General features: G+C 51.3%; 1 protein-coding gene across 5 annotated transcripts in view; it reads right to left on the bottom strand.

The window, feature by feature from the left end:
* Positions 1–1052: 1052 nt before the first annotated feature.
* The window catches only part of ROR2 (receptor tyrosine kinase like orphan receptor 2), a 199582-nt gene continuing 175703 nt past the window's right edge, over positions 1053–24931 (bottom strand). For 4 of the 5 annotated variants that reach the window (XM_060610222.3, XM_060610220.3, XM_060610223.3 and 1 more), the window contains 5 exons: positions 14103–14230; positions 10467–10781; positions 8704–8949; positions 5081–5283; positions 1053–3497 (listed from right to left, as the gene is read on the bottom strand). In XM_060610222.3, coding sequence (XP_060466205.1) covers positions 2055–3497; positions 5081–5283; positions 8704–8949; positions 10467–10781; positions 14103–14230 — 2335 coding nt within the window. In that variant the 3' untranslated portion in view covers positions 1053–2054. The remainder of the gene's footprint in view (positions 3498–5080; positions 5284–8703; positions 8950–10466; positions 10782–14102; positions 14231–24931) is intronic. The other variant, XR_009603225.3, reaches the window with a different exon arrangement.

Below are 24931 nucleotides of genomic sequence, written 5' to 3' on the forward strand. Positions count from 1 at the left end.
CCACTCTCAGGTGTCAACCCAACGGTTAAACCATCAGGTCAATGCAAACGGGAAGCAGCCCTAACCGATCCTGAGTTCTTTTCCTCCGCACCTCAGACCACACTCGCCAGGAGCAGGGGGCTTCGGGGGGTGGGGGGGTCCGGGGGGGGGGGTGGTGTCCCAGTCCCAACCGCCCAATCATGCCACTTCCTCTGCCAAGCAGGGAGGCCCTCCGGTTTCAGGATACACATTCCTACATCCTAGTTCGTGTGTCAGCAGCATTCTGCCAAAGCAGCGGGTGAGGGCTGCACACGACGGCCCTGAAGCTCAAGATGACCTCAAGGGGCTGCACCATCACGTGGTCCGGTCTGTGGCTCCGTGGCTCGCCCGGGGGCCCTGACCGCCCCCCATCCGGCCGCTTGTACAGGCAACATCTTGGTCCCATCCAGACCCGCCGGGGAGCAGAGACGGCAGTTCTCCAGCACACGTGATGCAAATTCCCCGCTGAGCCTCGCCGGCCCCAGTGCCATGGACCCACTGCCACCAGCTCCGACGGCCTCCTCCCAGGCTGGCACTGGGGCCAGGCTGCCTGCCGGTCCCCCCGCAGCTGTGCTGCTACAGTGGCCCCTCTCCCGACCGGAAGCCCTGGAACCCCCGGAGGGGGGCCGGTTCATTCGGGCTGAACTGCCCAGTGAGCAGAGGCACAGGCGGCCCTGGGCGGTGGTACAGGCAGCCCATTCCCAACTCACCGCCTCGCCCCCACCCCCGCCCTGCTGGTCCCCAGCTGTCAGGGGCCATGGGACCTCGGGAGGAAACAGGCTAAAACCCCAGACCAACTTCATGTCATCGGCCTGGAAATCACCTCCGAGAGACCCTAGCAGAAGAGCGACGGCATGGATTTGCATCTGTCACGTGGCAACGTAAGTCCACACGCGGACGGAGTTGCCGGTCCTGGACGAGACCGCCCCCCCCCCCCATCCCGACCCACGGCAAGCACTCAGCCCCAGGCATCGCCGTGGGGTCACGCAGCACCTCCACTGCCCCACGTCCTCGCAACCCGCAGAGAGCCGACCAAAAGTTCTGTTTCACTTTATTGGATACGCCAGGTATGGGAGTTACAAGTGAGAGCCACCGGGATGCGGGGGTCGCGCTGTGACTGAGCGTTCTCTCCGGCCAGCTGGGACAGGAGCGGACCTCGCCTCCACGTGGCAGGAGCGCAAGCAAACGAACGCACGAGCAAGATCCGGTGGCATCCCGGTGCGGGTGGCACCAACGGTTAAATTACTAAAGCGCACAATACGTCAAGGCAAATGGTGCAGAAACCACATAAGTTACAGTTTTCGGGCCTGTACATGATTCTCAAGACACGAAAGAACAACACCGTGCTCTGTACGATGTCGCTCCTCACGTTTCCAAACCCAAGAAACGCTTTCCAGAAAAGTGGGCAAGATACACATGCGGGAGAATTCAAACCATTTCACAAAGATACAAAATCCCATCGGTGGGTTTCTCTTTTTTAAGGCACATTTTCATTGAAGGCACACAGAACTCCCACCACAGGAGCCCCGGGCTCGTGGGACGCTGGTCGGTGGCAGCATCCTGTTCCCGCCGATCCTGGGTGGCTGAAGGGGGAGACCGACCCTGGCCGGGGGGGTGGCGGGGAGAAGGCAGGCCTCCCCCGGCCTCACACAGGCCAGCTGCCGGGAATCTCAAAGCCCGAGGTCGCACCTCGCCGCCACCCCGGGACCTGTTTTCCCAAAGTTTCATCACATTCGATCCATATGCCAACGTGGAGGGAAGATGCCACCTACGTTCCTGCCGAGCACGGGCAGAGAGCACCGCCGGTCTGACCTCAGGGAATGCAGGCCGTGCAGGTGGGTGCCACCCATTCTCCCGGGCCCCCGCCCCCGCCCGGCTGGGTGCCACGAGCACCCACACCCTCCAACCACGAGTGGCCACCGCGGCAGCTCTGTGCACAAGAGGACGACGAGGAACAGATTTCGCACGGTGACACCGCAAACCAGCCCGGTGGGGGTTGCCCGAGCCTCCCCGGGTGCCCGGCGGCCCGTTGCCCCTCAAGCTTCCAGCTGGCCCTCGGCCTCATCCATCTGCAGAGTGTCATTGTCCCCCAGCAGCTCGGTCTCCGGGACAGAGCCGTCCTCCTCCTCGGCTTCCTGCACAGGGCTCTGGGCCGCGTCCTCCGGGGTGTTCTGTGCGTCCTCGGTGGCCTCGGAGAGCAGGGCCGCCCTGTCCGCCATGGACGTGTTGGAGGGCGCGGTGGTGACGTAGCCCGTGCTGGTGGAGCCGCTGCCGCTGTGGTGGGAGCCAGGCTTGGGGACCACCTGGGCGGGCACCTGCTGCGGGGCCATCTGCATCGGGATCTGGACCGGGTAGAAGTTGGGCAGGTAGGCCCCGTAGGCCGGCACGGGCTGGTACCCGTTGACGGGGATGTAGAGCTGGGGAGGGGGCACCATGGGCCTGATCTGGCCCTTCATGGGCATGAACGGGGGCTGCGGGAAGGGCTGGGCCTTCGGCTTGGGCCCCCCGTAGCGGGCGTTGCTGACGTTGCTGACCGGGCTGGTGCTCAGGGAGCTGGTCTGCGTGGCATTGCTGGCCCCCGAGGTCTGCGCCGAGCTGTTGTAGGCGGACAGGTTGCCCCAGGCCCGGAGCCGGCCGTGGATGTCCTTGAAGCGGGGCCGCCGGCTGGGGAACTCGTTCCAGCACTCGAGCATCAGGGCATACACCCAGGCCGGGCAGTCGTCGGGGCAAGGCAGCACCTGCCGGCTGCGTATCATCTCCACCACGTCCTGGTTGGCGTGCCCGCAGTAGGGCTGCAGGCCGTAGCTGAAGACCTCCCACAGGACGACGCCGTAGGACCAGATGTCCGAGTCCACGGAGAACTTGCCGTACACGATGGCCTCGGGAGACATCCAGCGTACGGGCAGGAGCGCGCTCCCCATCAGCTTGTAGTAGTCGGCCGAATACACTTCGCGGAACAGCCCCAGGTCCGAGATCTTCACGCTCAGCTTGTCGTACACGAGCACGTTGCGGGTGGCCAGGTCCTTGTGGACCACGTGGTGGCTGGACAGGTACTCCATGCCCGAGGCGATCTGCGCCGCGACGTGCACGAAGTCGGGGGGCTCCAGGGTGGACTTCACCGTGCGGTCGTCATCGGTGCTGCCCACGTCCGAGTGTGGCGAGCGCATGACCAGGAACTCGTGGAGGTCCCCGTGCGAGCAGTAGCTGAACACCATGCTGAGCGGCTGGTCCTTGGTCACCACGCCCAGCAGGCACACGATGTTGGGGTGCTGCAGCCGCGCCCGCAGCATGGCCTCGTGCCGGAACTCCTCCCGGAGCGGCCCCTCCGCTTTGTCCTTCAGCGTTTTGATGGCCACGGCCTGGCTCTGCTCCCCCGGCGTCGGGCCGAACAGGTGGCCTTTGTAGACCTTCCCGAACCGGTCCTCCCCGAGCTCCTCCATGAACCTCACCGAGGACAGGCTGATCTCCTTGAGCTTGGCCTGCCGAGGAGAAGAGGCCCAGTGAAACACGGGAGGGGGACAAGCGGAGCAGCTGGGAACGGGGTGGGGGGGGGGTGGGGGAAAGCTTAGGGGGCAGTCCCAGCAAAGCCCCCCGGCCCCGCCCACCACTCTCTGCTCTTCAACACGCTCTGAAGCCGTGAGGCTGCCTGAAAACCTTGAACGGCTCCCAAGCAGCCTGCAGATGACGTCCCCCCAAATACTCTGGGGACGCCGTCACAGTGCGCGTGCACCTGTTAACGCTCAAGCGCACACCGCCCCCCCCCGAGCCAAGCTGGGCTCCACTGTCCCGGGGGCACCCCTGGACTCTCCCAGCCGCGCCCCCAGCCCGGCCTTTCCTGCTGCCCTGGAAATGTGCCCGCCCTCAAACGAGGTTCTGCGACCCCTCACCATCCATCCCCAGAGCCCCCCAGCAAACACACAGTGACTGCCGGCTACACAGCTGAACGAGTCCACTCTACCTCCTTCAGAGCCCAGATGGGAATGAGCTTTCCCCCAGTGCCTGCAAGTAACAGAAACGTCCCCTCACGTAAGGCAGGCGGGTGATGACTTTCTCTTGTGCTGTATTTTGGGGTGCTCTCGCTGTCCTAGGAGCTCTCGGGGAGGGGGGTGGCCTTCAGCAGCGCTCTGTCCTACCCCCACTAGGAGTCTGCTGCGACCCAACTCCACACGGACCAGAAAACACACCCCAGCCCCTTGGAAGAGCCAGCCTGGCCCTCGGGTCGTGGGCCGATCCAAACCCTTTTCCTTTTGTTCTCCCGTGGGGAGCGCGGAAGCCCTGCAGGTTCAGGACCAGGATGGCTCCCTCGGGCTCCCTCGTTAGCGCGCAGGTCTAGGCGGAGGGGGGAGCCGTAGAGGGTGGGGCGGGCGATCCCAAACACGCCTACAGCTTACTTCCTAAGCACACGAATGTCCTGATACGTCTTAGAGAACACACAGCAAAATCAAGGGCAGTTTAAAATAGTTACGTGTCAGGGTGCCCGGGTGGCTCAGTTGGCTGGGTGTCGGACCCCCCCCCAAAGTTTTGGCACAGGGCATGATCCCAAGGTCCTGGGATCGAGTCCCGCATTGGGCTTTATGCTGAGTGTGGAGCCTGCTTGAGATTCCCTCTCCCTCTGCCCCTCTCCCCAGCTTGTGCTCTCGCGCTCTTAAAATATAAAAAGTAAAATAACAAAATAAAACAAAATAAAGGAAAAAGAAAAGAAAGTAAAATGAAAATTAAAAAGTAAAAAAAAAGAAAGTAAAAAGAAAAGAAAGTAAAGAGAAAAGAAAGTAAAGAGAAAAGAAAGTAAAGAGAAAAGAAAGTAAAAAGAAAAATAAAACAAAAGAAAGTAAAAATAAAATAAAGTAAAATAAAAATAAAACAAAACAAATTAAAAGTCAAAATAAAGTAAAAATAGAACAGAGTAGAATAAAAGAATAGGATAGAGCAGGGTAAGAATAGACTAGACTAGACTAGACTAGAATGGAATAGAACAGAAGAGCTACGTAGCGTGTTGAGTTTCGAGCAAATTGAGAAGCCCAGCGATCTCCAGGTAGAGGCTACGCCTGGAGGGGCGGGAGACCTGCTTGTGCTGGTTGATGAGAGGCATCTCCACGTCCTGGCTGGGAGAGGCCATCAGCTGCCGCCGCTGTGGTGTGGACGCAGAGGCCTTCTGCTTATTCCGACACACGCAGACCAGGAAGAAAAGGCACGCGATGACCAGGGGAATCGCGATGCTGGGAACCAGGATGTACAGAATTCCCATCCTGCTGCTGTCCTGGGGGCCTGTGAACGGCAAGGGTCACGAGTTTTTAAGAAATATCCCCCTTCCCACCCGACGTTCTCCACCAGCCCCCCCGCCCCCGACTCCACTATAGGAGCCAAACACAAGCGGATACGTTTATGAGACACGATCCCAAACTGCCACCAAGGAATCAAATGGGAATGCCCAGCCAGCACAGAAGACAAGTGAACTCAAAGGGTCTTACGGGAGTAATAACCAAGGTACTGGGATGAGCAGTGACCCTTGTCTGCAACATTTGAGGATTTTCCACATTTTCTGTATAACGGACACATATTCTTTTAAGATAATAATGAAAAACGCATTTGATTTGAAGGGCACAGGCAGCCAGCGAGTTTGTCCCTATACGGTGTGCAACTGGGGCTCGAGCATTCTTGAAGAAAGCATGGTGGGATGTGGGAGGCCTCCGTGAGGATTTACCTTTCTCCGTAATGAGAAGCAACACTCTGTCTCCCTCTACAGGATTTACGGAGACGCACAGGGGGCACGCTGGACTGAAGCACTGTCCCAGACCAGGGTCTGTCTGTCCCCGCCCCGTCAGTCCCATGCCGCCCACCCCCACACGTAAAATCAAAACTCTCCTGGCCCCACCCTCGAGGCAGATGTTCTAGAAGCCTCAGGGGCAGTGGAGATTCCGGGTCATGGTCATTTGTCTTCAGGAGGGCTGGGGGAGATTCCACATGCCCCTCAGGCCAAGGTCAGTGATGTGAGCTCAGTCCAAACACCCTTGCGACCATCCATCTTTTCAAAATCACCAACAGATAACATGCTTACTAAGGACTCTAGTGTTACAGGAAAGTGGGTATTCCTAACAGCACGTTCACCAAAGGCTATCCCACTGTCAACAGGTTGGCGTTCACCTGATTCTCTATGTGTATTTTAAGGTGACCCTGAAATAAACGGTATTCGGCTATTTCGGCACACAGAAGCAACAATTTGACATGTTTTTTAAAAATAGAATTATCAGTAGAATTCTTTTCAGATAGAAATCATATCACCCATATTTTCCTGTTCCTGGTTTGGTGGCAGAATAACACATCTCAGACAAGGCTTCATGAGAAACAGACAGCCCTACGCATTCTTCAATGGCCGCACACAATTCCATGGTACGGATGTGGTTCGATCACCATCCAACCCCCTACTGGTAAACAAGCAGCCTGTTTCTTATTTAGTTACTAAAAGTGACACTGCAATAAATACCCTTAGCATTTCTGCCCTCTTGAGTGCAGGTATTTTCGCGATGTAAGGTATTCTTAGAATTGCCAAATCAAACGACATACAGATTTTTAGGTTTTGGTTTATTTTTAGCTACAAAAGTAATCACTGCTCGTTGTAAAAACGTCTTACATTTTAACATCTCTGTAGGCCGTGGGAAATCACCGCTGAAAGTTCGGTGTGCAGTGTTCCAAAGCTTCACCCAAAAAATGTAGGTGCCTATGTGTGCTCACACACACACACCCACACACAGAACCCTTTCCTCTATGAAGAAAGAGACAGAGAAGGGGAAGGAGGGAGGGATGCAGAGAGGGGAGTTGCGGGGAGGAAGAGCAAAGAAACAACACAGCTGTTGCCCTACAATTTCCCTCCTTCCCTCAACAGGACACCATGGACATCCTCCCTTGCAGGAAGTTGTTATAGACAACTGTAGCATTCCACGAAGTAGCTTTACGATAATCTAACTACTGGCATTTTCATTCTTAAAGTTTATTCCTGCAGCGATCACACATTCTTGAAGGCCAGTGTTAAGATCTGCGGTGAGAGGTGCCTGAGTGGCTCAGTCAGCCCCGTAGCTGGCTCTTGCTTTCAACTCGAGTCATGATCTCACAGAGATTGAGCCCCTTGTCGAGCTCTGCTTGAGATTCTCACTCTTCTCCCTCTGCCCCTCCCCTGTTCTCATTCTCTCGAAAGAAAGAAAGAAAGAGAGAAAGAAAGAAAGAAAGAAAGAGAGGAAGAAAGAAAGAAAGAAAGAAAGAGAGAAAGAAAGAAAGGGAAAGGAAAGGAAAGGAAAGGAAAGGAAAGGAAAAAGGAAAGGGAAAGGAAACAAAACGAAACGGAGGAACGACAGGAAAGGCTCTTGCTTTCAACTCGAGTCATGATCTCACAGAGATTGAGCCCCTCGTCGAGCTCTGCTTGAGATTCTCACTCTTCTCCCTCTGCCCCTCCCCTGTTCTCATTCTCTCGAAAGAAAGAAAGAGAGAAAGAAAGAAAGAAAGAGAGGAAGAAAGAAAGAAAGAAAGAGAGAAAGAAAGAAAGGGAAAGGAAAGGAAAGGAAAGGAAAGGAAAGGAAAGGAAAGGAAAAAGGAAAGGGAAAGGAAACGAAACGAAACGGAGGAACGACAGGAAAGGAAACAAAAGGAAAGGAAATGAAAGAAAAGAAAAAGAAAGATCTGTGCTGAGTAAAGAGTGGCAAATTTGGAACTGCCCAATTATACTTCCAGAAGGTGACGGATGCTAGTTTTCACTCCCGGTGGCTGCAGATGGAGACGTGCCCGGGCCGGGGCCAACAGGGGCCAAAATATAAGACTCAGAAGGCTCTTCTCTCGGGGTATCCAGGCTGATGGTATCCAGGCTCTTCTCTCGGGGTATCCATTTATTTTTACGGCAACACGTAAATAAGTGGTTGCAATAGAGAAATAACGTTTGTAGTTTGTACTGTCTGCAGCCCTTAGTCACACCCTCTCTTCCTGTTCATAATGTAACAGAGAAATTGCAGGGAAACTGGTTACAAGACTGAAGTCCTGTTCTTCCCAACTCTGCCGAGCCCACCTATGAAAGCTGGCGCAGCGGGGGGCAAGGGGGGGGCCAGGCGGTGTTGCGTCCCTAGCGACCGACGCCAGGAAGCACCCTATCAATACAGCAAAACCTTGCATTGGGAGTAACTTGTTCTGCGAGTGTTCTGCGAGACGAGCAAACATTTCTAATAAATTTTAACTTGATCGATGAGTGAGGTCTGGCGATACGAGTCGTATGTGACGCCGGACGTCACATGATCAGCCCCGAGCCAAGGGTTCTTGAAATTCGCTTTGGGTCACAAGCATGTTTCCGGGACGAATTACGCTTGCAAATCAAGGTTTTATCGTACCGGCACACGTTCCGTGACGATGCTCGTGGAGAGACGAGGGGCCTAACCGAGCATCCCAGCACCACACACAGGTGACAGAGGGCCCCCAAAACGTAAACAGCAGTCCACGGAGCGGTGCAATTAGCAGCCCACGCCTCCTCCGACCTGCCTCTAACTTAAAACGTCCTAGAATGACCAGGTATGACTTCCCTAACCGCCAACGGCTTTACTTAAAACCGACAATCACGGTGGTGACGTGGGGGCGGCGGCAGCCCCACGTCCCCACGAGGTCGCACACAACAGTCAACACGTTACAAAAAAAAGAGAGAGAGAGAATACATACTACAAGGGGGTACGTCACACAGTTCCATGCGTACGTTTTTATTCTGCGTGAAGCACCAGGGGCCCTCCATCTGCCCCCCGGGGTTCCGGCAGTACGCGTGGCCCCCTCCGAGCTCGGGGAAGTCCGTGCTGCTCAGGTGGTGGCTGTGCGGGAGCTGCAGGGCCCACGGCTGGCACTGGTGCCCGGACTTGGTGGTGGTGGCGGTCCCCCGGTAATCCGTGCCGGAACCGTTGTAGCACTGATGGTCTGCAAGGGAGGATGCGTTAGGAGGCCCGAGGGCAACGGGCAGCGGCCCACCCCCGGGGAGGGGGGGGGACGGACAGCACCCTTCTTCAACTACCCCACAAACGGAAGCAACGAAACCACCGCGCCCACGTCTCCCACACTGGAAATTTCCAGACCAAAAGACTGTACGTACGTAGCTTCCCAGAAGAGCGCCACTAAAAGTCATGACTTCATGAAGCCCTGAGCCCACGAGTGAAACTGGGGGTGCATCTGGGGCGCCTGGGTGGCTCAGTCAGTTGAGCGTCCGACTTCGGCTCAGGTCATGATCTCCCGGTTTGTGGGTTCGAGCCCCGGGTCGGGCTCTTTGCGGACAGCTCGGGACCTGGAGCCTGCTTCGGATTCTGTCTCCCTCTCTCTCTGCCCCTCCCCTGCCCACCCTCTCTGTCTCTCTCTCTCAAAACTAACCATTCAAAAATTTGTTGTAAAAATTGGGGGTATATCAGGGACACACAGGTGGGGAAGAAAACCCACCCGGCGTTCTACCACGATCCCGAGGCCACCTCTGGGACCCACCAGGAGCCTGCATTCCAGAATGAGGACGTCAACCCCAACCTCATGTTCACTTGCAGCAGAGGCAAAGCAGAAGTGAACGGGGTGGGGTGGGGGGGGGTAAACCCCCAGGCCCACAGCCTCGGAGACCCTCTTTGCTGCCCAGGGAGGACACCACGTGCATCTCTGCAGCCCAGGAGGAGACCCAGAGAGCTCTCTGAGCCAGACCTGGGGTGTGGGCGTTGAACAGCGGTTATACAGAGCTTGCAGGCACGGGCACCGTTCTAAGCGCTTTCTAAAGATGAGCTCACTTGATCTGCCTCCCAGCTTCGGAGGATAGTGGTTCTTATCCCCGAGCAAGGGGAGGAAACTGGTATTTAAACTGCCCAAGGTCGGGGCGCCTGGGTGGCTCAGACGGTTGAGCCTCCGACTTCGGCTCAGGTCATGATCTCACAGTTTGTGGGTTCAAGCCCCGCATCAGGCTCTGTGCTGACTGCTTGCTCAGAGCCTGGAGCCTGCTTCAGATTCTGTCTCCTTCTCTCTCTGCCCCATCCCCCGCTCACGCTTTGTCTCACTCTGTTTCTCAAAAATAAATAAAATGTAAAAAAAAAAAAAAATTTAAACTGTCCAAGGTCACACTTGGGGAAGCCCTACAACCAGGATCCGGGCGTGAGCGGTGAGCCCAGGGACCAGGCTCTGAACTGCCCTTGGTGAGGAGCTCCGCCCCGCTCTGGGCACCCCCAGCCTCGCCAAAGAAGTGAATGGGGGAGAAGGTGGTCTCTTCCCTGGGTCCCCGCCCCCTTCAAGGGGCAGCGCACCTGACCTGGTCAGGGCTGGGGCGCTCCTCGGGGATCCCAGGGCAAGTCTGCCTCCCTCGGTGCTGTCAGCCTGCGGCGGAAGGACTCCCGGTGACTGCGCCGGGCCGGTGGGGACCCCGGGGCTCTAACAGACACCCCGCCCCGCCCCGCGCCCGCGCCCGCCGGACTCACAGCGGCCCAGCCTCTCCGCAGGGATGCCGATGCGCATGCAGTTGGCGGCGTCCGGGCTCTCGGGCAGGGGCAGCGCCTCGCACTTGGGCAGCTGCAGCCGCATGAGGATGAGAGGGTTGGAGCGCGCGATGGTGTATTCCTGGCGGCACAGGTCGCTCTCCAGCACCTCGCACTCGTCCCGGCACAGCTCGCGGGGCTTGGGCGCCCGGGAGCGCGCGTCGCACAGCGGGAACACGAAGTGGCAGAACGAGGGGATGGCGAACTGCGAGCACTGGTCCGACAGGTGCGTGGACGTGCCGATCATGGTGAAGGCCGCTGCGAGGGCGGGGAGACTGGCGTTAGCTGTGGGGGCCCCCGAACCCCGCCCCACCTGGCGCGCCTGGCCCCGGCTCTAGCCAGGTGTTCCCCGCCTGCCCGCGGCCCCCGGCCCCCTTTCTCCTTCCCGGCACCGAGCCCCCCCCCCCCCCCCAACCCTCACACGAGCAGGCCCCCCGGGCCGCGCAAGAGCCGCCCGGATCGGCACCAGACACAGAAAGGCCCTGGTCCCCACGCCTCACTTAACACAATCCAAGGGGGAACAAGGAAAACAAGGGTCTCATCCAGCTGGATGCTTTTTCCATCAAAGGAAGATCCGGATTTCCGACCCAAAAGCCACTTGCTAGGGCCCTCCTGAGACTCGTGTGGGTAGAGCAGTGACTTCTAGAGGCAGAGATTGGAAAAAAGCACAAGGACCCAGGAGGGAGCCACTGTCTTCCGGCATCCCCGTCCTGTGGGCCTGCAGGCCAATGCCGCAGCCCCGGGAGGTGAGAGGGCACCCCAGAGGATGAAGACTGTGCCGGACAGATGGACAGGCGGCCAGCCCTGTGAAATGCACCGCAGGAGGAGGAGTAAGAAGACAGTGGCGGAGGCAGAGGCGAGACGGAGAGCCAGGAAACAGCTGGAAGGTGCTCAACGTGGGAAAGGCGGGGAGGCTTTGTGACAAAGAGAGCAGAGAAGCAGGTAGAGGCAGGGGGTCTGGAGCCAGGATGGGCTGGTTTGCTGTTCAGAGGTAGCACACAGGATGGAGTGTGCCGGGAATGAACCTGACCCCTGGTCTGGGGAGAGGATACGGGGTGGGAGCTGCACGGTGAGCCCTTACTCGCCCCCTCTCGGCCATCGGGGCCCAAAGGAAGGCATCGGCCACATGCCCACTGCCAGGAGGCCCATCCCCTTTGACCTGCGAAGGACCTGCTTGTAACAATTTGATCCGAGGAAGCTGAAGAAAAAGAGGTCCCTTTGCTGGCACACCTTGCAGAGATGGGGAGAAAATGGGACAGGCTGGGATTCAATCCCTGGGACGCCCCAGCTCTACCCAGGACGTGTGGTGCGGTGCCCAGTGTGACCAGCAGGTGGCGCTGCGGTTACCCCGGGGGGACGCGCGAGGCACCCGCAGCAGCCCCAGGAATAAGTGAGCTGGTGTGGGAGCCCCCTGCCCTGTTATTTACTATAGGCCAGTGGGTCACTCAGTCCCTTTCTGGTCCTGTGTCTTCATCTGCCAAGTGATTTGTTGAGGCTGTTGAGGCCAAACACTGTGGAATGGATGGCTGCACAGAGCCTGTATGAGCACATGAGGTGCATTCATGGTCCTGCCTGGTCCCTTCCGGTCTATATTGAAATTGAGGACCGGGTGTGGGTGCAGGGTGTCTCGGAGACGGCTCAAGAACCAGGTGTGAACCCAGTTCTGTCCCCTCATGGCAGAGCTGGTGACCATCAGGAGGGCGGTCATGATGTACACCTTGACCACCAGGCAGAGAGAGATTGTCCAAGAAAGCCAAACCCGGCATTTCTTTTGGGGTGATCAACCGATAGGGTGTCACAGCTGACCCTGTAAGGGTCTCTCCTCTTCCCTCTCTCCCTCAGAACATATCACATGAGGGCTGACTTCCGATCACCCAGAAGATCCAACAACTCATGTCCTCACCTTCCCCCGCTCCCCACATCACTCTGAAGACTCCTTGGAAGCTTCCAGAGTCCTGGGACAAGCACGCTCTCCAAACAGAACATCTCCACAGCCAGTCTCTAAACCCCAAGCCGGTCAGTCTAGAGCAACTTCCACTTCAATCCACAAATCTAGAGATCCTCATTTGACCCTTTTCCCCAAAGACGGCTGTAAAATCAGTCTGCTTAGGTATCTGAGTTGTTTAACGCTTCAGACAATTCCTAAAGAAATCACTGAGGGGCAATCTTGTGCCTGGAATCAGGGCTTGCCAATTAGTGGGATGTAAAATTCCAGAGTCTGTGGCTAGCATTCTAAAAGAGGGTTAGAACACCCGAGAGGACGTCAGAATGCAGGGTTCACGATAAGGCGGTAACCCGCTCTTCTCCCTTAATGAAATAAAACCAAAGAGAAAAACCACTGCTTTTGTTAAGGGTGCATTTTGTTTCCTGCAACCCATTTCATGTCTGTGAGATACATGCACGCATACACCAAGTCCTAATGTAAAGAACATAGCTCACTGTATGTGGTCCCCGAAAAGGTTTGAGAAGTTCTGCTTCCAATGGCATGAAAAGCTTTTCCAAGGAGAGATACCAATGTTTTCAAAACGTTCTCCTGCTGGGCCCCCCACTGCCCTTTCCACTTCTCCCCGGACACCTGGCCCTGTCTTCAGAGGGCTCAGTCACCATGGGCCAGGCAGGTCTATGCATGACTGTGACCTCAGCCCCTCCAGGCTGGGGTGAAAGGCAAGGCCACGGCACACCCGAATTTAGAAGGGCGTGTCAATGACACCCCCAGGAGCATACACCTAGGACCCTCACTCTTGCCCCTTACCAGGGCACCGCTTTCTTTGCCAGGCCCTCTGCCAACCCCACCACGTCTCCCGGGGAGCCCAGCCTCAGAGGCTGGCCGGTGGCTCCAGCGTGTGCCTGGGGGGACAGCAGAGACAGGAGGAACAGGGCTTTGCGGGGCTTTGGTCTAATTCATTTTCTTACTTCTCAGAGGATTTCCCCTAAGATGACCTTCACATCAACATGTAAAGGTCAGTGCGTTGAGGGCTAACCGCCCACCAGAAACGCTAACTCCCAAAGAGACAGAGAGCCGGCCGCTTCATGCTGAAGGATCAGCTACGCTGTTCGTGCTGCGAAGAGGCACCTGAAAACCCGAAGGCTGATTCGGTCTGATGGTGCAGCGTCCCCACGCACCACCGCCAACCTGCAAACCTCTCTCCCCAACAGCGCAGTTGTGGCCCTAGTAACCAAGCACAAGTCCGAGACGGTGCAAGAGTCAGGAAAGGCGGAACAAAGAAGTCAAGTGACGGAACGCCGTGGGCACCGGCCCGCCTGCAGTGTGGCCAGCCCAGGGACAGGAGGCCCTGACGACGCAGTGAGGACAGGACAAGGCAAGACTTGGGACCGATCTGGTTGGCCCGATTCGACGAATCAGACGTATATTCTAAGCAATCTGCACTTGGTACTGTGAGCACACCAATGGGGACATTCTGGATCAAACCACAATGGCGACTCCAAATGCTTCTAATAAAGGTCTCCGCCTTTCCATCGCCAAGAACACAGAACAGGGACTGACTGTCCGAGCGAGTAACTGGCAAACACAAGGGGGTGCTCACTGTCTCACCGCAAAGATGTCGGGCTCCTTCCTACCTGTGATTCGATTTTCAATCTCTCCCTGCATCTGGAGGGAGTCCACATAAATGGTCCGGTTCCCGATGAAGCGCGCACAGGCGATCCCCCGGTAAGGCTGGCAGAATCCGTCCTCGTGGTAGTCGTCTCTGGGAAAGACACAGTCTGTGAGCACACCAGAAGATCTCGAGTATCCTTCGAGATTTTTTTTTCCCCTTGAAAAATCCGTACCTTATGATCTAGCCGTCTCGTTCCCCGGTATTTACCCAAATGGATTGAAAAGGACCACACGAAAATCTGCCCACAAATGTTGATTGCAGTTGTATTTATAACTGCCAAAAACTCAGAAGTAACCGAGCTATCCTTCAGTAGGTGAACGGATAAATAAATTGTGGTCCATCCAGACAGAGGAATGTTATTCAGTGCCAGAAACAAAGCGCTGAAAATGTATTTTCTCTCCCCTGTGATGTTTTAAAAGTGTATTTATTTTGAAAGAGAGAATGTGAGAGGGAGAGGGGCAGAGAGAGAGAGGGAGAATCCCAAGCAGACTCCATGCTGTCAGCACAGAGCCCGACTCGGGGCTCGAACCCACGAACCCCGAGATCATGACCCGAGCTGAAATGAAGAGTCGATGCTCAACAGACTGAGCCACACAGATGCCCCTCCCTTAGGATTTTCCTGGTAACATTTTCTTTTCTGTAGCTTACTTTATGGTAAGAGTTCAGTGTATAATACATACGACATACAAACTATGTGGTCATTGACCATTTACGTTATCAGTAAGGCTTCTGGTCAACATCGGGCTATTAGTAGTCAAGTTCTGGCGGGGGAGTCAGAAGTTATACACAGATTTTCAACCATGCGGGGGGTCAGTGTCCCAATCTCCGTGTTGTTCGAGAGTGAACTGAACATCTGTCCAAATTTGCAGAATGTCCATCACCAGGAGTGAATGCTAACAAATACTATGGACTTGAGTCGATCATCATGTATTGAAACTGGCCCATCGATCGTAACAAATGCACCACATTAACGCAAGATGCAACTAACGGGGAGACCGTGGATGTGTGGGTGCTGCAGGTGGCACAGACCACACGTAGGAACATGGGGGACAGACGGGGGTGCTGGGCAAAAGCACGGCCCTCCCGCTGGGTCCCCCAGTCTGACTCCTGCCCCGGGGCCCAAGGGGAACAGCCTGCACATGCCCACCACGCGCACGCCCCCACCCCCTGCCACCGCTGGAGTCTGTGTCACATTCTTTCCTGCAGAACCTGTCAGTCCTGCCTTCAGCCCACGGGATCAGGCATTCTGAGGACCCAGACGCTTTTCAGGGGGCCCTGAGGATGCTCCCAGGAGACAGTGGAAGCTACCACAGCAGATACATGAGGAATGCCACCTGCTGGGGAGCAAAGGACAGGGGCCTGGGGCTCCCAGGGCAAGCTTCTAGCAAACGCCTTAGCCCTGTAATTACGTCAGTTGTTTTCCTGCAAATCTGTAACCTGCCCCTAAGCCTCGTCATCTCACCCTACGCTGATGTAGACCACCGCCCATTGAAATTCTGTGTTGTCCAATTCCGCCAAACGGACTTAAAAATCCCTATCTTAGCTCCCTCCCAGATGTAAATTCTGGACGCTCCTAACAGTGGAGACAAAGGACCGGGCGGTACACCCTCTCTTCAGCCGCCTCTGGCTCTCTCCCGCCTCGGCACCTGCAGAAGCTCTTTTTCTCTCAAAGAAAGGAAGCTGGAGCCATAAATAATCTAAACAAAGAGACCGTGATGCCAACCACAGCGGGATGCCCTTTCTCGTAAGCTCGCTCAGCCATCATTTCTTCGGGTCAAGGATTCCTCAAATATAGTTTAAATGGCCCAGCACGCGTGCTGGCCATACACACCAGCACACACACCCCACCCCCAGCCCCGTGAGCCGAGTTAACTGCTGATGAAATTAAAGCCAATGCCCACGCTCACCAAACGCACCGAAGGGCAAGTCAACTCTGCCCCGGGGTGTGCGCTCCGAGTCACCACAGCTCGGTTCGGGGCGCTCGCACACTGTGCCGGGAAAATCGCTGAGAGGCGCGTGCTCTGTTTACCGTCACCTACTCCCAGGTTAGGAGACTTGATGCAGCCGGTCCCCGGGGGCGACCCCACAAAGCGAGCACTTTCTTTCCTCCGCTTCAAGAGTCAAGGCATAGAGAGCGTGGTCCTCTGCCGTGGGCTTCTTCCTGGCCCCTGTCAGGTGTCCCCAGAATGAGGGAAGGAGCAGCGGGGGGGCAAGATAACGCTGAGAAGGGGCTCGAGGCCACTGTGTCCCATCCACTGCTAACTCAGCTCAGGGGGCGTCTAATCTGAACTGCAGAGAATGTCCGAAAACACAGACAGAAGGGGTTGGAAAATGACATGCTTCGGGTTTCTGAATTATGGTAAAACAAGCGGGAATTACTTTCTAGTTTCAAGCACAGTTCTATCTTATCTTTACGGGGCAGAGTTGGGGACCTCTGAAGAGTGACAGAGCTGGAAAAGTGTGTACAACTGGCCCCTCAAAGACAAAAGAGAAGCACTGAGACAGACGCCGTCATCTGTAAAATCTTTTAAGCCACGCAAGTTGAAACAGACCCGGGTACCAAATCGCAGAACCTCAATGTTACAGAAATGCAATTTTGGGGATCTCCTACATTCCTAATGTCCCAGGCACTAATCTAAGGCCTAATGACACAGATGAAGAAGAAACTTACACACCAACAGATTCATGGTCAAGGAAGGGAGACATGAGCAACTACAATATTGGATTAAAAAAACAAAAAGCAAGGGAAGGAGTAGGCGATTGAGAAGAAACGGAGGAAGGACAGAAAGTGTTTTCCGCAAAAGGCAGAGAAGATGATGGGCTGATGGCAGGTACCTTCCCCTCAATGGTACACACGTAAAAGTCAGTCTGAAGAAAAACATGGAAAAATTCCTGGATATAAGAAATGAATGACCTTTTTCTTCCCCCTCCCCCCCAGTAAGCTGCATGCCCAGCGTGGAGCCTGCTGCAGGGCTTGAACTCACAACCCTGAAATCAAGACCTGAACTGAGACCAAGAGTTGGATGCTTAACTGATTGAGTCACCCAGGCGCCCCCAATTAATGACCTTTAAAGGGAAGTAGGCTCCCTTGAAATTGAAAGGTAATCAGTGTCAAAATTCCAATGTAGTTACACATTATGTAGGAAGGTAACTTCCCCCCCAAACAGTTTTTTGCTAAAATTGTGGTAACACCGTTTTCATAATTGTTGTTCTTATTATGAAAGGGTCAGCCTGCATTAAATGGGCTGTCTGATGGAGTGAAGCAGAGGAGGCTATCTCTCCGGCATAGTGGAATGGGGGGAGAGCAGGAAAGAGCAAAAGCACGAAGAATAAATGGAGATAAATCGCTTTAACAAAGCCTGAAACTCCTTAAGTTTCAGGTGACCCGACAGCAACCTAATAGGCTGCAGTAACAAAACACTCTTCGGAGGAAGGTAACAAAATCTAGAGTACAAACTACAATGTCTGGTATACAAAGAAAAATAACCAAACATGTGGAGAAACAGGAAAGCTTATAACCCAGGGCCAAGAGAAACAAACCCAAGGACGATCCAGATGTTAGACTTGGCAGACCAGGGCTTTAAGGAGCTCTAAGTGCGGTAAACAGTGCATGGAACAAAGTGTAATGAAAATACAGGTAGTTTCAGAAGACACGGACACTTGGGGCGCCTGGGTGGCTCAGTCAGTTGAGCGCCCGACTGCGGCTCAGGTCATGATCTCACAGCTCGTGAGTTCGAGCCCCGCATCGGGCTCTGTGCTGACGGCTCAGAGCCTGGAGCCTGCTTCGGATTCTGTGTCTCCCTCTCTCTCTGCCCCTAACCTACTCACATTCTGTCTCTGTCTCTCTCAAAAATAAACAAACATTTAAAAAAAAAGAAAGAAAGAAGACACAGACACTGTAAAATAATCAAGTGGAAGAACTGAAACATATAGTCTCCAGTAAACGATTCACTGGATGGTATGAACAGATTAGATAAAACAGAAAAAAAAAGTGGTAAGTTTGAAAGGTCGACAGAAAATTTCCAAACCGAAGGGCCTCAGTCAGTTAAGCATCTGACTCCTGATTTCAGCTCAGGTCATGATCTCATGGGTTCTTGAGTTCGAGCCCCATATCGGGCTCAGTGCTGACAGTGCAGAGCCTGCTTGGGGATTCTGTCTCTGTCTCTGTCTCTGTCTCTGTCTCTCTCTCTCCCTCCCTCTCTGCCCTTACCACGCTCTTTCTCTCAGAATAAATAAAGAAACTTAAAAAAAATTCCAACCTGAAACAGAGACAGACTAAAGATTTACAAACAATAACCAGAGCCTCAGTGAGCTGGGGGTAAATACAATGGGTCTAACTGATGTGCCTTCAAGCCCCAGGAGAAGACAGACGCAAGGGGTCAGGAAAAAGGTTTGAAAAAATAATCCCCAACATTTTTCCAGAGTTGATTAAAAAAACAGTAACAGACTAAGCAATGTCAGCGAAGAGCGAGTGAGATAACACCGAGGAAATCACACCTGCTCACATCACAGTCAACCTGCGCAAAACCTCAGATAAATAGAGGCAGAGCAACACGACAAATCATGGCTGGCCCCTCATCGGAAACAACACAAAACAGGGTGACAGCTTCCACGCACCAGCACAGAAAATAAATCGTGAACCTGCAATTCCACACTCAGCAGAAACATCTTTCAAACAGAAGGGTCTGTTAACCAAAAAGATATAAATACGAATACATCTAATTTCAGAGCTTCAAAATATATGAGCAAGGGATGCCTGGGGGGCTCAGTCGCTCAAGCGTCTGACTCTTGATTTCGGCTCAGGTCATGATCTCACGGTTCATAAGATCGAGTCCCGCGTGGGGCCCTTTGCTGACACTGTGGAGCCTGCTGGGGATTCTCTCTCGCTCTCTCTCTCTCTCTCTCTCTGCACCTCCCCTGATCATGCTTTTTCCTTCTCTCTCTCTCTGTCTCCCACTCGCTCTCGCTCTCAAAATAAACATCTAAAACAACACAACAAAACATAAACAAGAAGTGACAGGACTAGAGGACAAAACAGAAAAATGCACAATTATAGTTGAAATATTAACACCTGTCTGTCAGTAGTTAATCAAACTAGACAAAAAAATCAGTGAAGAAACAACAGTGGAAACGCTGGCCACCCCCCTTGACCTAATGGACGTCTGGAGAACAATATACTCAATGAGACAGCATGGGTGCTTCAGTGCGCATGACACATTCACCCAGACCGACCATATTCTTGCCGTAAAATCAATCACAATAAAGTTAATAGAACTAGAGCCACAAATCTCAGATCACGTTGAGTTAAATTAGAAATCAGTAACAAGAACCTATTTAGAAACTCTGCAAATATTTTAAAATTGAAGAGCCCATTTCTAAATAATCCTTGGGCTCAAAAAATAAAATACAAGAAAAATTAAATGGTATTTTATTTTATTTTTTAAAGTTTATTTATTTATTTATTTATTTAGAGAGAACGAGAGGGGGAGGGGCAGAGAGAGAGACAGAATCCCATCCAGGCTCTGTGCAGATGCTGGGCTCGATCTCATGGTTCACGAAACCTTGACCTGAGCCAACATCAAGAGTTGGGATGCTTAACTGACTGAGCCACCCAGGAACCCAGGAAAATTAAATGGGATTTTAAATGAAATACGAAAATATAAAATATGAAAAATGAAAACAGGCTACTAAAAATTGTGAAATGCAGCTACAACAGTAATTAAAGAGAAATTTATAGCTTTAAATGCGTAGACAAGCTTTTGTATCTTAACAAGTTGGAAAAAGAATACCAAGTTAAGCCTGAAGTAATTAGAAAATACTAACGATGAGAGCAGAAATTAATAAAATAGAAAAGAAACAATAGAAAAATCAATAAAGCCAAAAGTTGGTTCTCCAAACAAAGTAACGGAATTGCTCATACCTAGAAAAACTGATCAAGAAAAAGAGAAAAACACACATTACCGATATCATGATTGCTAAAGGGGGCATCACTAAAGACTCTACAAGATGTTAAAAGATAATAAGAAATATTATGAACAAATATGTGAACACAGATCCAATAACTTAGAAAAATATGGCAAACTCCTTGAAAAACACAATACACTAAAATTAATGGAAACGGAAATAAAAGCTCAGAATAGACCTAAACGTCTTAAGGAAATTTGAAATTATAATTAAAAAACCTCCCCACGATTAAAACCCCAGCCCCAAACAATAGAAACTGGTGACTTCTGTTAAACATTTAAGAAAGAAACAGCAATTTTACACAAACTCTTTCAGAACATAAAGGAGTAAGATACTTCCTAATTTACTTTACAAGGTAAAATGATACTAATGCCTGACAGGGATGCCCAAGGACATTATAGACCAAAATGCCCTTGACCAAATGGGCACCATGCTTCACAAAACCAAAACAAATTGGACCCAGCAAAGTTTTTTATTTTTTATATTTTATTTATTCTCTTTTTGATAACAGAGACTTGGGTAATGAACGCACTGCGCTAACCAAGAATACAAGGTTATTTCAACATTTAAAAACCAGTCACCGAAAGCACAGAGACAAAGAGGGAAACCATGGAATAATCTCGGTTGATAGGGAAAGGGCAGTTGACAAAAGTCAACCCTCATTCATTACCCAAAGTCTCAACAGTCGCTTTCTTAATCTAATCAAAAGGGCATCTATCGGAAGCCTACAGTGAATATGCTACTTAATGGGGAAATACAGAACACTTTCCCCACAGACATCAAAAAAAGACAAACCTGTCTGTTCTTACCAATTTTATCCGAATTGCTGTGGAAATCTTAACCATTATGATCAGGAGATAATCAATCATCCATCCACTGATAAATAGACACGTAAATGGTATTTGGATAAATGACTTACAGACTAGAAAGAAATAAAACTGCTTTCACTCTCAGCTGATATCATAATTTACATAGGAGATGCTAAGTAATATGTATACATATATATATTTTTTAAATTTTTATAACGTTTATTCATTTTTTTAGAGAGAGAGAGAGATAGAGAGAGAGCGCACAAGCGGGGAAGGGGCAGAGAGAGAGAGGGAGACACAGAATCCGAAGCAGGCTCCAGACTCTGAGCTGTCAGCACAGAGCCCGATGCGGGGCTCGAACCCATGAATTGCGAGATCATGACCTCAGCCGAAGTGAGATGCCCAACCGACTGAGCCACCCAGGTGCCCCTGTGAGGAATATATTTTTAAACTACTAAAAACAGGGGCGCCTGGGTGGCTCAGTGCGTTAAGCACCCGACTTTGGCTCAGGTCATGATCTCGCAGTTTGTGGGTTTGAGCCCCGCATCGGGCTCTGTGCTGACAGCTCAGAGCCTGGAGCCTGCTTCGGATTCTGTGTCTCCCTCTCTCCCTCTACCTCTCCCCCACCTGTACTCTCTCTATCTCTCAAAGAAAAGTAAACATTAAAAAAAAATTTAAACTACTAAAACTAGTACAGATTTAGTAAAACCGTAGGACTAAGTCAATACAATCGTTTTCCTATACTTAACAATTAGCAAATGAAAGTTTTTTAAAATGTCATTTACAATCGTGTTAAAAGCACACAAGAGAGTAGTCAGATTCATAGAGACAGGAAGTAGAATTGTGGTTGCTAAGAATTAGGGGGAAGGGAAAATTGGGTGCCATTGTTTAATGGATACAGAGTTTCAGTTTGGAAAGATGAAAAAGTTCTGAAAATGGATGGTGAGGACAGACAGCCACATAAGAGTGTGAATGTACTTAGCTCCATTGGATTATACGCTTCAAAATGGTGAGATATTTAGGAGTAAAACCTAATAAAATACATAGAAGACCTCCACACTTAAAACTTCAAAACACTGTAGAGAGAAAGAAAAGGGACAGAAATAGAAATATCTACCATATCCACAGGGTGGACCATTCAATGGCTTTAAGGAGTCAATTCTCCCAACGTGCCATCCCACCCATCGAAATCCTAGCAGGATTTTCTTACAAATTAGTTTCACTTATGCAGTGAAAAATAACTCTATCATGAGAAATTTTTTTAAAAAAAGAAAAGAACCGAGTGGGCACAATTACAGCACCAGTAAGGGGCAGACTGACATCATGTACCTCCAGATACAAGACCCTGAAAAGGAAACATCACTCGATCCGCTTTTAAGTAAAAAATGCATGGCCAGAAACTAACATCATAGTCATCACATCATAAACATCAGCCAAATCCCAATCCAGGGACGTTCTGTACAATAACTGCCTTGCACGTGTCAAACATTTCGATGTCGTGAAAGGCTGAGGAACTGTTCCTCACTAAAGCAATATGGGGGGCATTCTGTCCCAGGGAGGGGGTCTCCACAGAATCACTGAGGCCATGAAGGCAACTGGAGAGTGATGCCAATCTGACATACACTCTGAATTTGAAGCTGTTGTTCTGTAAGGAAATACGGTTGATCTTAGGAAACACGCACAGAAGTATTAAGGGGAAAAGGGTGTGATGAATGCAACCGCTTCTCAACTGGCCCAGGAAAAGTAACACTTACAAACATGCACGGGCAAGTGATAAATCAAATGAGAAGGGATAAGCCTGGGGAAAGAGATCTGGGACTACGTATTACTCTTCGTGGAACTTTTCTGTTCATTTGAAGTTATTTCAAAATGAAAAGTTAAAAAAAAAAAAAATCCCAGCACATGCTTTTGTAGAAATTGACAAACTGGTTCTAGAATTTACTTGCAAATGCAAAGGTACTAGAATGGCCACAACAATCACGAAAGAGAGGAAGAATGAGGGTGCATTTACACCATCTGATTGTACGATTTACCGCGTTGCAACTGTCGAGACAATGTCACGTTGGGATATAAGGACAGGGCAACAGGACGCGATACAGAATCTCAAAATAGATGCTCACCTGTGGTCAACTGATTTTCAATAAAGGCACTAAGGCATTTGAGGAGGACCATACAATCGTTTCAAAAACAATACTGGAAGAACTGGATATTTGTACGGAAAAAATAAACCTGAACCCATAACTCTTACTGTACACAAAAATTGCTTTTGAGATAGATCACAGACCTAACCATAAAAGCTAAAACCATAGCATTTATAGAAGAAAACACAGGAGAATGTCTTTATAGTATTGAGACAAGGAAAGGCAAAGATTTCTCAGACACGACGCATAAAAGAAAAAAAAAATGACAGACTTACCAGAATTAAATCTTCCTGCTCATCAAAAGACAGCACTACAAAAATAAAAAAGCAAACCACAGACTGGGAGAAGACATTTTACATATTTGACAAAGGAATCATATACAGAATATATAAAGAACTCCCATACCTAAATAGGAAGATACCACAGTAAAACTGGACAAAAGCCTAACAGACACTTCACAAAAGTGTGGCCTGAAAAGACGGCCCGCTTTTGGTGATGGGAAAATGTAAGTTAAACCATCGTGAATCATCACAACACAAGATGATGAATGGCTAAAATCGTACGAGGCCACACGTTGGCGTGGACGTGGAATAATTGGAACGTTCACACACTGCTGGTGGCAGTGTGAAAATGGAAAGACCACTCTGGGGAAGAGTCTGGCGATTCCTTATGCCTTAGGTACACATTATCATCTGACCCAGTAATCGCACGGCCAGGATGCATTCTAGGGAGATGAAAACATGCTCACAAAAATACTCGAACACGAACGTTCATAGCAGCCTTAACTGTAACTGCCCCGAAGTGGAACCCAAACTTCCATCAACAGGTGAATAAACGTATTGTAGTATCTTCATAAAACAGAATAGTTATCACCAATAAACAGGAATAAACCACAGGAACAATCATTCGGATATTACATTCCATGAAAGAAGCCAGACCCAAGGGTCTCCCCAGAGGATGTAAGCACCCCATGGCAGGAATTTTTAGCGTTTGTCTGTTTCCTTCGTTGTCGTATCCCCAACACCTTGAGTAAGGCCTGGCACATCCTAGGCCCTCAATATAAATCTGTTAAAAGAATGAACGATTTCCTTAAAAATGAAACACTGTGTTTTATATTTCTGAATCCAAGACGAAATGCTCCTAGCCTCCAATTATACTGACGTCGTATTAGATGTGGCAAAAGCGTCCACATGATCCAAACGAACACGCCCGACACCCAAATTCATGTCATACAAACTCAAGTCTGCAGCACCTCTTAGAAATACTCACTTCTGCCGTGGCCCTCTCTAAGGCCAGGATCACACGCGGCGCCCAGAGGCGGAGAGACGGCGGCTCCGGCGTTACCGGTTTACCGAGAAGTAAGTGTAATTCTCCTCTACTGTGTTCACGGGGCCGGCCCCTCCCGGGCAAACCTTGGAAGGTTGGTATTTCCTTGGATGACTTTGGAGGTCGGTGTGTAAAAAGCATTCATCCACGCATCATAGGGCATACCAGCTAATGCATGGGCTTAAGTGAAAACAAAAGACTAAGTGGGAGCATTAAATGTGTTACTACACGTCCAGCGCTAATACTCTCGTTGCCGCTAAAGCGCAAACGTCTTCGTCTGTGTCGCCTGCGTGGTCTGAATGAAGGAGAGTGTGCGCGTTCTCTAACTACTTTACCCACGATGATCTCTTCAGTCACTCGTTACCCACATCGTACACTCTTAAAATGAACTACCTTTCTATCTTTTATTCAAGTTCCGCGCTGTGGGATTCCAGGAGTTACGTTTTCCAAGAAATGGAACCTATCGTTAATGAGAAGTCACGGAGGAAAAAAAAAAAAAAAAACAAATCAGGCTGGCTTCTCTCCTCCCAACAACTCAGTTTGATTAGGTC

This window comes from Panthera onca, chromosome D4, assembly GCF_046562875.1.
Source record: "Panthera onca isolate mPanOnc1 chromosome D4, mPanOnc1 haplotype 2, whole genome shotgun sequence".
Taxonomy (NCBI): Eukaryota; Metazoa; Chordata; class Mammalia; order Carnivora; family Felidae; genus Panthera; species Panthera onca.